The sequence below is a fragment of the Trichinella spiralis genome, assembly GCF_000181795.1.
Source record: "Trichinella spiralis strain ISS 195 chromosome Unknown Scfld2, whole genome shotgun sequence".
NCBI classification, from domain to species: domain Eukaryota; kingdom Metazoa; phylum Nematoda; class Enoplea; order Trichinellida; family Trichinellidae; genus Trichinella; species Trichinella spiralis.
The window spans coordinates 9348006-9364103 of NW_003526941.1; the positions used below are offsets into that span (position 1 = coordinate 9348006).

The window sequence follows — 16098 nt, forward strand, 5'->3', positions numbered from 1 at the left end:
TGCATCATTTTTCGAGATCAGATCGTGATGCAATTGCAATTTGAAATAATTATTTTTTTAATTATTGATAACTAACGTTTCAATAATATGCGAATAGTTATGATTTGAACTTTTGAAATAGTTACCTTGCGATGTTGTCAAGTGCCTTCTTTGCGACGCTGTGGCGTTTCGTTTGGGCACTTCTATGCCGATTGAAGAAGCGGCTCTAATTTGTTTAATTGGCATTTTTTCCTTAGTTCCGTGTGATGAAAACATGGTAATTTGGAAATAATATTTAAAATGGAATAATTTAACAAATGAATATTATTATTATTATTATTATTTGCAGTAGTAGTAGTAGTAATACTGTTGCTGTTGGTATAGTAACTGGATGAAATCGACTTCTGGTTGCTAAGAAACGAAAGAAACGTTGCTAATTTGTGAATTGAATGATAAAATTCAGAAATTAATGTTTGAATATTTTCAAAATTTTACTTATTTTCTAAATATATTATTGACGTATTATATATAAAGTTTAGATAAGTTTTGTATAAAGTGAGCAAAAATAGTTTAACATGGACATTTTAAGTATTTTACATTTGATTTCAGTTGAATAAAGTTAATATCAGCAATATTGTAGACTGGATTTTTGTTTACCAAGCTTATCACGTAACATCTGGTGGTGATGTCAATTATTTCACAAACTTACTTTAAATAGTCACATTTTACTGGAATTATTATTTTCGTTTGTCAAGGTGAAATTTTCATTTATTGCTTCAATAGATAGTCACAAGACTGACAACAGCCCGGTTTCGATGTTATTTTTAACATCTTATTACGAATAATTTACCAATTTGAGCAGTTGATGTTTTTTAATTTTCATAAAATTTATCATTTATCACATTTATATGTCCAGTTTAATCAAGCACACGAAATTGTAATGAATAAGTTACCCTTGACCCGTGCCGCTAGATGTGCGGATAACAGAATAGTATAAAAGTAACGAACTCTAGCTGTTGATTTTTATATTCAATTCAATTCAATTCAGTTCTGCAATTGCTCTTTCTCCTCATTTGTGACGAAAATATCTTTTATTTCAAATCCAAGATGAACATGCACGTTACTTTGATTGCTTTGTTCATTTTTTCAATAGTCATCGCATTTGACGTTGCCTACGCAACTACAGAACGTATGTATTTGAAGTTCGGTTGATTTTTCTTTTCTTCACATGTTCTGTATTCTGTTTAACAACTGTAGAAACTGCAAAAGGTGCAACAAATCGAGAGGCGGTTAATGTGAAACCACGCGCAAGTAAGTTGCTTTCCTCCCCCCATTAATTGACTACATTTGGTGAATGTGAAAATTTAAATTGTTAAATTTGATCACTGCTCGTGCGGATGATGATGATGATTGAACAAATCATTGAGCTGATTTTCGCTTCAGATGCAAAACGTGCAGCTGCAACATCCAGACATTCTCCAGAATCGCACGAAGAACGTCGAGGATGAAAAAAAATTACAACAATTCAAACCTAGAGAGGAATAAAATACACATGTCATTCCTCTCTGTTTAGATTTCTATCATACGTAGTCTTGATGAATCACCATGTTAGATTAGTAGTATATGAGTATTCCTAAATTTGTGACTTAATTTTAATTTGCTGATATTAAAAAAACTGAAATAAATATTTCATATTCTGTATTTGTTTTGCAAGTGCTTTTTTATTGCGTTCATTTTACAGCAAATTTTGCGCATCATGTAAATAAATTATGACTTTCAGATTTGCATTAAATGCGCAATAAAACCCATTGCTCTTCTGTTGTACGAATGTATGATTTTCACAATTCTGAAAATGCAAATCGACAATAAATTCAACTAACAGAACAACTCAGTTGAGCAGTTCAACTAGTTTATTATTCTGAAAGTGATCAGCAAGTATGTACAACTGTACTTTGATAACAACAGTAGGGAAACTGCGCATAAATTATAATCTGAATTTAGAGGTAAAAAAAACTTATTTAGCTTTGTAAAGTGACTACTGATCAGTTACAATTTACATTTGAATACTTTACAACCTGCGTATCATTATTGTCTACTTTACATCTTTAGTTGAACACGGAAAAGCATTCTGTAGCTATGTGCCATGTGTTACGTATTACATTATTGTTAACAAAGAAGCATTTCATGCGACAAGTATAGCATGAGACATAATTGGTGGCATCATGTATAAATTCAAAAAATTAGTCATCACACGTCGTAGAATTAAACTGCAGTTTGTGACATCCACAAAAAGCCAACTCTGCTGATTGTTAACAATGCTCTGCTTTGTATCATGTTCGTTGTCGAAAGTAAAATTTCATGTGCTATACGTTGAAGCAAAAAATTACAAAAATCTGAAATTCAAATGGATATTTATGAAGAATAAAAATGAGAACAATATCATTTTGTATTGGACATAATACCAGTGAATGAATAATAATTTTAAACTTTTTAACTTTAAATATTAAACATACCGTATATCTAAATGTTGTATTTGAACCTGAATTCAACTACGGTACAGTCAGTGAAAACTAGACACTGAATAATCAACACATGCATCGTTGCTGTTTGCTGGTTTGTATTTGATAAGCAGCAGTTTGTAGTTTGTGAAGAAATTTTTATACGCACTTGAAAACATTTTTTTGTTTTGGTATTTTTACCATCCTTCTTTGGTAGTGAGTTCTTTAGCCAAAAATTGTTGCTCATTGATGAAAAGCGCTCAAAAATAATAAAACTATACAAACAGTTTGAACAATAGTACAATGGCTGCTGGTCAGTACAACTATTCGTTTATTTTTAAATACATTATTATTGGCGATATGGGAGTTGGAAAATCTTGCCTATTGCACCAGTTTACTGAAAAGAAATGTAATTTTTTTTGATTTACTTTTTTGTGTTTGTTTTGCGTTTTCTTTTAACTGCAGAGTTGCTTCAGTTATGCCAGATTGTCCGCATACAATTGGGGTAGAATTTGGCACGAGAATTATTGAAGTTTCTGGTCAAAAAATTAAACTTCAAATTTGGGATACCGCTGGTCAAGAACGATTTCGTGCAGTGACGAGGTCCTATTATCGCGGCGCTGCTGGTGCTCTCATGGTATATGACATCACTCGGTAATTGATTTAAAATGTTTATCTTATTTCCATTTCTGCATTCTACAGTACATTCAAGCTCTCGTTGATTTGTGTAAATTTGAATATTGTTTAAAAAAACTGCAATTGATTCTGTCTAATCTAAGTGAAAGCTTCACTTTAGTATATTTTACAATTGGACAACATTGAAAATTGTTAATTTAATGTACTGATTTTTGAGTTTATTTTTCAGAGATTTATTAATTGTTCAAAGTTAATAGAATTTTCTTTTTCAAAAGTATATATATATATAGATTTTGATGTGTATATTTTTGTTTATGTTAACATTATTATTATCTAGTGAAAGGTCTATTTAAACTGCTGTCGAAGTGTTAATATAATTCTTTGTTTGAACTGCTTTCAATGTCTTAGAAGAAGTACATACAATCATTTGAGCAGCTGGTTAACGGACGCTCGGAATTTGACACACCCAAATACGGTATGTTGAATTTTTGTTTTGAAAATTTACTGCAGTTTAATATTATTATTTGAAATAGGGTATTTGTACTTTGCAGCTGATAATGCTATAATTTTTACCTTTAGTTGCTGTGATGTTGATCAATTTTATTATTCAGAGCTTTGTCAAATGTTGATTGTGATTCCAATATAGATGAGTTATTGTGATAAAATTTCAACTGCTGTTTGTTTTGATCGAATTTTGTTCAATTCAGTGCAGTTTACGCGACCTGCTTGATCTCTTAGTATAAATGAATTTATACATGTGATAATATATTTTGTATAAAAAGAAATTTGAAAAAGTTTTTACGTAGCTTATTTTAAAATATATTTAAATGGGAATTTGTTTTTGATTTAGGTAATTTTTCTAATTGGTAATAAAAGTGATTTGGATGGTGATCGCGATGTGACATATGAAGAAGCCAAACAGTTTGCGGATGAAAATGGTACTTTTATTGTGTGCACAAACATGTTTGTTTTGTTGTATTTCATGAACTTTTTTCAGGACTTTTATTCATGGAATGCAGCGCTAAAACGTAAGCTTGAAAGAAATTTTAATTAATCAAGTTATTTAACGCTGAGCTTTATTATTGTTCAATTTTTTTAATGCTTTTCTTTGCATGTTTTAAAAATTTACAATCTCATATCAATTGAATTTTGTTTATCGGTTGACGATGTTCAGAAATGATTTATTTGAATATATTAATTTGCATATGTTTTCTTTTCAAGCGGAGATCACGTTGAAGATGTGTTTATCGACACTGCTCGAAAGATTTATCAAAACATTCAAGACGGAAGGTGATCATAATTTTAATAGCAGTTCATGTTCTAATTAATATGTCGTTTTCACAACCGTTTGAATTTAGTTTGGACTTGAATGCTGCCGCTGCGGACACTGGGGTTCAACATAAACCACACCCGCAGAGGACACTTACTGCGCATCAACCCGGCGAGGCGAAATCTTGCAATTGCTGATATAGTAATGTTATATCTGTGATTAATTCGATTCTGAACAATTGACAATGATATATATATATGTGTGTTTGTAAATTATTCAAATAGTCATAATTAGTTCAAATGCTTTTTTTTATCTTTTAAGGTTTTAAAATTGAATATTCTTCTTGTAGCATGCACTAATTTGCTCGCTGCGTGCTTCAGATTTTTGGCATTATTATCATTAGCAACAATTTCAACGAATGATCCTCTTCTTCTGCATAAGTAATTTCTTTATTTTTTTGTTTGTTTGTTTGTTTGTTAATTCAATTTTCAACTTTGTGACTGTGTTTTTTTCTATATTTTGGGAAAACATTCCGAATTTTTTCTTTAATTTCATGTACTGACTGACTTTCCCCGGTCGAGCATATCAATTAAAATAGGAAAAGTGAAAAAAAATATGTGAAATATATTTTTCAATTTGATTCAAAGTATCACGACATCAACAAATGCCACTCTTGGGATGATGGTAAGCGCAACAGTTGTGCATCTTCTTCACTGTAACGTTTCTTGATCACCTCGACGAATTCTTCCAGCACGGCGATGATTTTTCTCTGGAAAGTAGATAATAAATAATTAATAAATATGGAAATTTTTGGTCCAACTCAGCGGCACACCTTCACCGGAGTGGCGAGGATGTTTTCGTTTTCGGCGTTACAAAGATAAAGCGCCAGTTGGTCTCGAAATTTCGGCCAGTTGATCTTCAACGTGCGATAAGTGTTGGCTATCAGTTGGCTGACAATTTTCGGTTTTGCAAAATTGCAATCCCGGCCCAAATTGACATTTGGATTCTGATTCAAAATCCCTTTCACCTGAACGAGGAAAAGAAGCAAAAAACCTATTCATCATATATATTTTTTCTTATATTAAATTAAATTTAAAAAAAGTGAAAAACTAAATTTCACCTGGCTTAAATATTTCTTGACTTCTGATACGAAAGCGTCGGCTGAATCGACAATGAAATTTTGGCACACAGTTTTGACGGTGAAATCCAAATGACGACGACTGTCGACCACTTGCTCGGATGTTTGCACGGGTACCTTTATTCATTCATTCATCAATTTGCATAATATAAAAAGGAACAACAACATTCTCCTACTTGCAATAGCAATTTCAACAGTGCGTTGTTGCTGCTGAGCGAAAGCCATTCGGATTTGTTGTGAATCAGATTGACGGCTGATTCTGAAAATATTGAACAGAAAAATTTATAATAATTTGTGAATCGGACAAAATTTCGACCTTTAATTTTTGAAAAATCAACAGACGGCTCGCAAAAGACGTCGCCCATCAGCGGAGCTGTCTGAGCTCTCAAAATTAGCAGATGTTGAATGAAAAACAAATCTGCATTCAATTTATCCTAAAATAAAGCTTCTTCAACTAGTTGTTCTGTTCATCTTAAGATACGTAAGTAAGATTTTGGTTACAGATTTTGTTTGGATTTTCGCTTTTGCACTTTTCAACGATTCAATGCACATTTCCATCACTTCTTGCGATATGCCTTGTAGACTTGTTGCCTGTTGAACGAACAAAGAATGGAAACGAGCTTATTATTGTCAAAGGAAGAAGATAGAAGAAAAAAGAATAATAATAGCTTACGTCAAGACAACGGTACAATTTCGACAAGCACATCACGGTCCGACGAACCGTTGGATACCAGAGACCTTGGATATCTGCAACTGAACCGGACGATACTACAAATTCAGTAAGTATATATATACGTTTATTTTATTTTAATTTTTACCTGAACCAGTATTGTTCGTTTCTTCAACACTTGATGCCATTGATTTCGATATTTCCTACGGAGAACATAGATCAAATTGAAATTTAAATAGAGAACAATTTTCCTTCTTTTCTTTTCAAACTTTGATCATTGTCAATTTTTCTGGATAAGCTAAATCTCCTTCAGCTGGATTGTAGTTTCCAATTTCGTTTGCGGCGAACATTTGAGAACGATACAACAATCGTTCAGTCAGATCACCGAGCAATTCTTCAAGCACTTTAGCCAGTCCTTTATAAACAACATCCGTTCCATCTGAACATAGTATATTTTTACATATGAGGCATGATTTGGTTTTCTTATTTCAATTTTCATATTTTCAATTATTACCACTGGTATAACAACGTTCGTCGAGAATTTTTGTCCTCAACGTTACGCACAGTTCGGTCAACGTTTCCAAATGCTGCAAGTGAATAACATTAGGTCGGATGGCGTTGTAGAAAATTCTTGCCATATTTTCAATAAATTGGCTAAATATAAATAATTATAATAAGATTATTATTTATTTTTTTACACATTCTCAACTCACTTGAAATGTTCACGTCCACGTTTGAAAAACTGACCCATCAGATAATATTCGTCGTCGCAAAATCGGAACAACGTTGTACAACCGTGACGAATCTGCAAATTTCCACATTTCTCTTTTCTTTTTCATTTGCGAAATTTTATCGAGAAATTTAAATAATTCAAACGAACCAATGAACAGCAGCTTTTTGCGTTCTCGTTGACAAGATTTTCCACGGTTAGCCGAAAGCTGGGCTCCATCAATACGCCCCTTTGATAAAAGTATTCTTTGTAGCACTGTTCCAACATATCCGCGTATCTGAAACGTTGAGAGCATTGCTTTTTTCATTATTCCACACGTTCATTTTGAACATCAGTGAACATACTGATCACTTTTCGACCATTTTGGCTCAAGTTCTTTCAATAGCGGTTGCAATTGTGAAGCATTGGCGACAAACAGGCAATAATATATAGGAAATGATTCCGCATATTTGTCAATAACTGACTAAAAGTATTGACTAAGTCTATATCATTTGAAATTCTATATATATATTTGCTGCTAACTTTTGCTTTTTCAAGAACAGCTTTAGTGGAATTTTCAAATGTTCGACTGACGTACGTTGTGACCAGTGTTAAAGCTTTTGTTAAACATTGTTTATATTTAAACAGATATAATGCCGAATCTTTGTATGTCGTCTAAAAATGACAAATAAACCAAATTCTCTCTTCTTAAATTGTAAAGTCAAGAATTTCAATATTTACATGTTCAGACATGAATACAATACCGTCGTCGATTAAATTGAGCAAATGAAGAAACGATTCCCCTGTCACGGATAACAACGGAGAGTTCAATTTCTGAAATTGAAGAAACTACAATCACACCAACTGTAGAAAACGAATATCCCGTTCAAAACTTGCGTATTGTATTTGATCGAAATTATCGAAATAAGACAAACGGTTACGAAGTTGCTCCACCGTGAAAATCAACTGTCCCTGTTAATCAAATATTGCTAAGATATTCCTTATATATATATCATATATATAGTCGAACAAACTTGACTAGTCATAAGCTGATTGCATGCATCATGCAACGATATGGTTCTATTGGCTACAGTTCGGTATTTGTTGTTCAGTTCTGTCAGCTTTTCTGTCGCATCATTCAAACTGTGCGCGATATCGGAAATATTTTCAACCAGTTTCAATATATGCGGCTCATGCAAAGTACTATTACAAAAAAATAATTCATTATTCAAATAATATTTCTTTTTTGGAAAATATTATTGATTACTCTGATTCGTTGAACGTTGTATTAGTAAGATTGACCACATTTCGATAAAACTAGAATATTTTCAAAATTATGAGATAATTATCATTTTGTTGCATTAAATTATTTAAGAGACAAAATTCACCTTCAGGATCGGTGAGTCATTTTCTGTTTGTTCTTCATTTGTGAAATTTGTCTAAAAATTGTACATTTACTAAGAAATTTCACTGTGAATAAAAACAAACCCACCAACTGCTTCCAGTAATTTTGTCCAACATATTTCAGCGCCTCGATAGCTTTTCGTTGAGCTTCATGAACTGAATCATCCATGATATTGTTTTCGTCTTGTCAATTTTTCAACTGATTTCGCTTAAATTATTTCATTCTTAAATTCAAAATTAAGAAATAGCAATAATCACCGTCTAATTTATAAGGTAACAGGTGGGCAATTCAGTAATGGCAAATACACCGATATCGGCTGAGTAAAAATACCATGAAATAGAATTTTACTTCATTTCAACAATATATATATACAACTGTTATTACTTTAAATAAAAAGAAAATGATATTGATATATTCAGAAAATATAGCTAAGCAGAGCTGACAGATTCGTTTGCACTGTTGACATTTTTCAGCTGTTTCACATACTCAGCATACTTTTCTCTGATGAGTCGAAATGCTTGCATATTACAATAAGGTTGGCGCGTAAGTGGATCGATGTATTTTGCAGGAAGTCCATATACAACACAGCGTTTTGGTTTTTCAATGGTCGGCTTATTTGAAAAGCGCGAAAATATGTTCTGATATGTTTCAGCATTTGAAAATTCAATCACCGTTTTTACGTGTATTTGAGGTGTGTGTAAACTTGAAACTGTAGCACTGTATGCCTTTGGCGTAACCATCTTATCTGGATTGTAAAATGGATGAATTTGCTTGTCCCTAAACGAGTGTACTTTAAAAAATATATATATATTTCTTTAAAGAAAACTGAATCAAAAATTACAGATATTTAAGTGGAATTGGTACAGCTACTGAAGTTGTACGAATTCTTGAACCTTCTAATTTAATTTTCTTTGGCTGATTTTGCTTTTGTTTTTTCTCCAATTCCATTTCGTGAAAACGTTCTAAAAAACAAATTTAATTACTGAATCAATCGTACTTGTCAATTCAACATAGTAATACTTAAAGATTCTTGATTTTCAAGTTCAGTTAATTTTGCTTCTTCAAGCATTTGTTCAAGTGTTAGTGGCTGATAATTAGTGACTCTTTTTTGACGCTTTATTGTAGATTGGGCAACTTTTTGACGACGTTCCGCAGATAATTCTGATTTCCGTAAAGTTGAATTGCGCAACTGTTTATCTGAATATGAATATTTTAAGCAAACAAAATTCCAAATAAAAATTATTTGAATTTTACCGAACGTTTGTGTTGTAAAAAAATTAGATTCTGGTTTCTTTTTCTTAGATGGAGGTGATGTCACTTCTTCAGATGGTGCAGTTGATGGCTGTGCTTTTTTTTGAAGCGAACTCAGATGAAGATGTCTTTTGAATTCAAATTTTTTCTTCTTTCTTTCCTCTTCCAGATCCACTTCCTCCTCATCGTCCTGCTGTGCGTCGGATTCTTCATCAGATGTGCTACCAAAATCCGAATCAAACTCATCTTTTCCCTCATCAACATATTTGTAATCTGTATCGTCTTGTTCCTACAAATGAACCAGTTAATAACTGAAAATTGTATGTTATTAAATGTTTAATGCTAAGTATAATAATAATAATAACAGTAAATACAGTAAACTGGATTTAATAATGTATTTTATATGTATTTTTCAGTATGAAAATTACGCATAAAGCGGATTCAAGTAGTGTTACTGTTCTGTTTATGGTTCAGTACTTAAGAGTAAAGAATTTCAGCTTACTTCCGTAAATCCGCCATATGTTGAGCTGAAAAATTCATCGGTAGGAGGCAGAGTGTCCAGAAGCTCTTGCATACGATTTCCAGCAGTACATCTTTTAGGTCGTGATGATGCCATTATCAGTATAAAAATTCTTAAAAAGACAGTTTTAGTTTTAAGTTTTTCTATAACTGATATACAACTATAATTATCCAATGAAAATGTTAATACAATTGTTAAATTACATCACACTTATTCATACTGTAATTATGTGTGCTACAGTATACATTGAAAATGAACTGTGAATTTTTATGGAATTGTTATCATAAATTATTTAACATAAAATGAATTGAATTATGACTGTAAAATTAATTTTATTCTTTTACTTTATTTTATAATCAACAGGTTTTGCCAGTGGTTTGATGTTAAATCTTTCTTTTCATAATATACAGTATGTTCCTGATTATTTTAAAGAAATGTATTGTTTTATTAAATATTATGAAATTGTGCTTTTATAAAGTTAATATATGGAAGATTTATATAAAATATACATAAAATGAATATGCGTCAGTTCTGTTACTTTTCTTAAAATCATAAATTGCTTTATTGAGGAATATATTTAAAAAAGTAATCGTTTGTTGTATAAAAAGGGTTTTTCCATCTCATTGTTTAGAAACAAAGTAATGTCATAGCATTTTAGGAAATATGTCAAAATATCAGTCGGTGAAAAAAAATTTGATTTTTGACTTACGTCTGTCAAATGGAAATACCGAAGCTCCTGTTTGCAAAGTAGAAACAACTTCAAGCACTCGTAGTAAATGTTCAGAATCTCACGATCAGGAGGAGAATTTTTCCGAGTCTACTAATGCGAATTTGAAAATTCCTTCATTACTGGATGTGAATGCCTTGAAAAATGAAGTAATTTCACTTGTATCATTCATTTATTCACTAAATATGGTGAATAATTGTTTCATTTGTGTTTAATAGTATTTATGCGTGTTGTTATTCAGCAGTTGAAATTTATCGGACATCAGAAATGGAAATTTCCGCAAGATTCTCGCTATTTTTGTACTCCATGTTGGAAAGGTTACAATACCGAACACATGTTTAAAAAACACTTAGAGAACCATATACAAGTAACATCTTTTACTTTCATGTTCATTTAGATAATCTTGAATTTTTTCAGTGTCCGGAACCTGAATGTAAATTTTCCGCTGTTCCTTACGTTTTAGCCAAACATATCTTGAATGTGGTAATTGTCAAATTACTTACTGTTTCCTTAATTTGGAAAATGAACATTTTTAGCATTCTATCTCTAACGGTTCTTCATCTGTAAAAGTCGATGCAAAATGGAAAGAAGAAAGAACAAAACATTATCCAACGTCTGCCCATATAGCGGAGAAAGCACAGCTGGAGAAAGAAAAGGTGTTGAGAGGCGAGGTTTTAGTTACAGAAAATTCATTGAAACACAAAGGGTAAAATAACTTTTATTGAATAAGAATAGCAATTATTTACATGCATTTTTCAATGCAGAACAACCCTATCTTTGGAGGCCATGAAGATGAAAGGGAAATACAATTTAGACGGAGCTGAAAAAGGCAGTGTTTAAAAATGTCTGATTAATTTTTCTAATGTCAAGATATTTAGGAGAAAAATGTGAATTTGATGACCAGCTATTTCAGAAGAATAATTTTAAATGCAAAAAACGAAAAACGGCTGAGCTGTTGGAAAAAGTACGTTTTGTTAATTTTGATTTGTATTATTGAATTTATATTTACGACCACTTTGTTTAAGTTGCTAGAAAATGAAATACGGCATGAGGAGAATGTTCTTTTGCAATGTATTCGACATGTTTGTTCTACGATCATTAATTTTCCCAAATCTGAAACGACTGGAAGAGAGACCAATTTTTAATTTGTCTGACAAGAAACTTTTATCAAGTATATTTAACGTTTGCATTCAAGGTTATTTTCTGTCAGAATTGTTTCTTTCAAAAAGTAATAAAAACAAATAAATAATATCCAAGTACAATGCAAGTGATGCCACAACATATTCTTCAGGTGACAGCTTGTACATTAAGGCATTCAAGTCGTATATGATAAACGCTGTAAACAGAAACGCTGCAATGAATGCAATGACCAGTTCTGCTACTTCAAGTTGAAGGTAAAGCTAGATGAATATTTTTAAACATATTTTGTAAGTTGAAAAAAAATATTTTTACCTGCAGCATGCATGAGAAAAGTAAGATTATTATGAATGCAAGTTTGCTAAAATAATATACAGGTATTGTAATTATTTCACTAGATTTGAGAACAAAGTAAATTACCTTGCTAGAGAAAATTTCACATTACTTTTCGAGAATAAGGTATATAATAATAGACAAATTGTGACGATTGCCATTAAAAAGAAAATTTGTGCAATTACGAAGGTATCGAAATAAGATCCTTAAACACAAATTCAGTTTCTCAAAATAGAATTATTGTTGTCAATTTACCAAAAACGCCGGCGGTATAAGCTTCACACATTGTCTAAAATGAATAATCTAAAATGAGTAACAGTCTTTTTACGAGAATAATACCCATAATAAAAGTAGAAGAATGTTTTGCGGCTGTTTTTTATGATAAAAGTGCATCAGGATTAACAAACTAATTGTAACAAGAACTGCTATCGTGAGCATCCATGTCCTAGAGATTAAAAAATGAAGCTCGAATGAATTTAATAGAATATTTTACCAGTGCTGTACGACAGCCTTCAAACCAGGAAATAAAATAAATGTTGTTGAAATAGTAGTAATGAAAAGAAACTGAAGGGAAATTATGCATAGTACTTTGCGGTAAAATCCTAAAGATTCAATGATAAAATTTCAATTTTTCAGTATTCGATTTTTCTGCCTCAATACCATGTCTCACAGACTTTCGACAACTAGCAGCATTGGTTTTTTGTTCGAAAACGTCACTTCCACTAAGCAGAATTCCACAGTGCTCATCTTCAACACCATCCATTTTGGGATTGTCGTTGCTAAATTACTTATTTTATGTTACATTCAGACTGTTTCAAAACTGCTGTGCGTAATATTACTGAACTTTGTCACTGTACTGTATACAGCAGGTCACGTTTGTGGTAACTGAAATTGAATCTTTGGCAGTCTTGCACTAAAATCTATTGAATTTTACAAAATATTCACTTGAAATGCTTGAAACTAGGGAGAGAATACTGTAACCGAAATTAACACCTGAATTCCGAATATGTAATTAGCAATATTTTGTAACTAATATAGAAATTGTAAAGCTTATTACAATACATAATTTTCCTAAGATTTATCTCTCATCTTCACCTTTTTATAATATTACTTTGTTAAAACTGATGTGAAGAAATTGTTTTGAGACAAAATACATTTAAATGATAAAATTATGTGATTAAATTTATATATTTCCTATTTTGCAAAAAAATACGTAAAGTAAATTTATAAAGAAAAACTGCTTATTCAAAATGTAACTAACATTTATTATACTTAATTAATTTTATTACTGTATGATACTGTAGTGTTTTTCAGTGTGTTTTGCAATGACAACCGCGCATCGCGCGACTTTTGTTCCTGCCCATGGAGGCACTGGGAAAAATGAAGGAGATCTTAGCAAACTTTCTAAACAATATTCAAGCCGTGATATGCCATCTCATACGAAGATTAAATATCGGTATGTGGTTTATTGTTCTATATATGAAAATTTTACTTGTTGATTTAAAATGATAAATATATGACTCTTTTCTTTGAAACAGGCTACTGTTATTTTAGTTTGAATTATTAACAGATTGAAAATGTTTGTATATTTTAAGTTTGAAGTCTTTTTTACTTTTGTTTGTTCCTGTTAATCGTTTATTTGCTTTCTCAATTCTGTTTGATTTATTTTTAATTTTAATTAGTTTGCCTTATTATTTATGAATATTATATGCAAATTCATTTATTTGCTTATTTTTATGATTTGAAGTTGTTGTAGCATGGTAGTTGATTTTAACATTTTGATTTTTTTAGGCAGCATAGCCAAGGTCATGCTGACGAACTTCGAAATAGAGACTTTCGCCGTGAATTAGAGGATCGCGAACGAAACACAGGAAGCAAACGGCGTCCGGAAAATAGTGAGAATGAAATGGCTTATTTATTTTGTCAATTTTTTAAATAATTTAAAATTTGATTTTTGTAATGTATATTAGTAAAGTTTTTGCTTTTCTCATGATTCATATAGTATTTATCTCTTTAATGGTCAAGTTCGTTACAGTATGATAGTATTTTAAGTAGTTGATATGTTTTTAGTATTTTTAGGAGGTAATTTTGAAATTCTGTGTAAAAATTTGAAATTTAAAATTGGGAAATATATTTAGGTAATTTAATAACTTAAATTACGTTTAAATATAAATAAGGAAGTATATGTGTGTTTACTTATTAATTGTTGTACACTGCATAATCGTCAGCATTTAATTACAAAGTTTAATGATTGTATAGAGTTTACGAACTTTATCATATAAGTAAATCCATGAAGCTATGAAACATAGAATGTGTTATTCATGACTTCCTGAAATTTTTGTAATAAATATATATTTAATATATTTAATTAGTAAATAATACAAATAACATTTATGAATAAGTATTATAATTCGTATGAATAATTTTTGATAATAAGTGATATATGGTGAAATATATTTGTAATATTTTGCAGATTATGACGATCCTTCTTCATACTCTCATGATAAAAAAGTACGATATGAGAAGGTGTCTTACAGAAATCCAGATGATGATGATCCTTCCATATGTGAGGTATGAGCTGTTCCCAAGAATGACGTTTCTCTCTTAAGTTTGTATTTTTTTTTAATTTAGGAAGATGATGACAGTAATGATAGTGATGAAGATGACGAAACCGCACAGTTGATGGCTGAATTGGAAAGAATTAAAAAAGAAAGAGAGGCTGAGCGGAAAGAAGAAGTTCGTTTTAAGTTTTGATTCTAAATACAGTTGTCAATTTTCCTTACAGGAAATCAATGTCTTTATTGTATACTATATATTTTTTCAATTTCAAATTTCATGTCGTTCATTAATATTGAAATTTCAGTTGAAACAGATTGTATATTTTTAAAATCATTGCGAAGTTTTTAGGAAGCAAAGAGAAAAGCAGAGGAAGAGCGAGTGCGTGTAGAAAATATTTTGCGAGGAAATCCATTGCTAACTTCCAACAAGCAAGATTTTCGAGTCCAACGGAGGTAATTGAAAATTGCTATATCATTTTATATTAATGATATGTTAAAATGTTTTAGATGGGACGATGATGTGGTTTTTAAGAATTGTGCAAAAGGCATCGATGAGAAACGGAAGAATCAGCCAGCTTTTATCAATGATGCTTTGCGCTCTGAGTTTCACCGCAAATTTATGGAGAAATATATAAAATAATTTATGAATTTTGATTATTTACTGAAGTTTTACTTTGTTAAATAGCTCTGTCTATTTAAAGCAAATTTTGTTCCATAAATTTTGCAGCTGGTGCTGCACTTTAGGAAAGCCGAACTTTGTCAAGGTAAACTGCGTTTGTATTTGAAATATTAAAAATTTAATGCCTTTTTGTATATTAAGAATCATATTTTATAATATATGAATTGTTTTTGAATTTTTGAGTAGTATGGAAATTGAAATATAATGTTTTAGAAGTGTTGAATTAAGCGTATGTTTATAATTCATATTCTTGAACAAGAAAAGATGGTACAGTAAATACATTCTAAACTATATATATATGTATATATATATATTCATACGAGGAAATAAAAATAATTTGAAAGGGGAGAAAAGTGGTCAATGTATACCAACGATGGAAACTTCTGAGAAAAGCAAGAAGATTGTTTAGAATTTGAAGTAAGGTTATTTGATGTGTTGGTATTTTGTTTCCGTCATATACTTATTTTTATTTATCTATTTCTGACTAAAAATTTGATTTTTTTCTTAATTTTTTTGCATTGCAACGCGTTTTTAATAGATACTTATGTTTTTGCTTTGAAACCAGAAAGATAACAGATTGCGGAAGAT

The 16098-nt window shown here is 30.9% G+C and overlaps 5 protein-coding genes across 5 annotated transcripts; 4 read left to right on the forward strand and 1 right to left on the reverse strand.

Annotated features, from left to right (window-relative positions):
• The first annotated feature begins 87 nt into the window (after positions 1-87).
• On the forward strand, positions 88-1487 carry Tsp_10925 (hypothetical protein). The gene is made up of 8 exons (XM_003380900.1): positions 88-96; positions 122-240; positions 329-362; positions 589-666; positions 896-970; positions 1087-1168; positions 1237-1290; positions 1423-1487. Exons 1-8 carry the CDS (start codon positions 88-90, stop codon positions 1485-1487), a joined length of 516 nt encoding a protein of 171 aa, XP_003380948.1.
• Positions 1488-2780: 1293 nt separating this feature from the next.
• On the forward strand, positions 2781-4407 carry Tsp_10926 (GTP-binding protein yptV4). The gene is made up of 6 exons (XM_003380901.1): positions 2781-2886; positions 2954-3131; positions 3522-3588; positions 3964-4051; positions 4111-4141; positions 4335-4407. The coding sequence occupies exons 1-6, from the start codon at positions 2781-2783 to the stop codon at positions 4405-4407; spliced, it is 543 nt and encodes a 180-aa protein (XP_003380949.1).
• A 796-nt stretch (positions 4408-5203) lies between these two features.
• Tsp_10927 (conserved hypothetical protein) lies at positions 5204-8473 on the reverse strand. The gene is made up of 10 exons (XM_003380902.1): positions 8393-8473; positions 8289-8339; positions 7762-7872; positions 7444-7575; positions 7266-7384; positions 7072-7198; positions 6706-6778; positions 6461-6630; positions 5504-5638; positions 5204-5410 (listed from the first exon to the last, which is right to left on the reverse strand). Exons 1-10 carry the CDS (start codon positions 8471-8473, stop codon positions 5204-5206), a joined length of 1206 nt encoding a protein of 401 aa, XP_003380950.1.
• Positions 8474-8860: 387 nt separating this feature from the next.
• Positions 8861-11643, forward strand: Tsp_10928 (nuclear fragile X mental retardation-interacting protein 1). The gene is made up of 8 exons (XM_003380903.1): positions 8861-8900; positions 9726-9859; positions 10054-10177; positions 10735-10952; positions 11045-11170; positions 11221-11286; positions 11340-11509; positions 11568-11643. The coding sequence occupies exons 1-8, from the start codon at positions 8861-8863 to the stop codon at positions 11641-11643; spliced, it is 954 nt and encodes a 317-aa protein (XP_003380951.1).
• Positions 11644-11665: 22 nt separating this feature from the next.
• On the forward strand, positions 11666-15732 carry Tsp_10929 (protein CWC15). Its single transcript, XM_003380904.1, is given in 14 exon segments — positions 11666-11767; positions 11829-11885; positions 12061-12190; positions 12910-13070; positions 13082-13147; positions 13578-13729; positions 14065-14168; positions 14344-14355; positions 14747-14844; positions 14905-15009; positions 15181-15284; positions 15339-15434; positions 15559-15595; positions 15724-15732. 14 exon segments carry the CDS (start codon positions 11666-11668, stop codon positions 15730-15732), a joined length of 1233 nt encoding a protein of 410 aa, XP_003380952.1.
• The last annotated feature ends 366 nt before the right edge of the window (positions 15733-16098 follow it).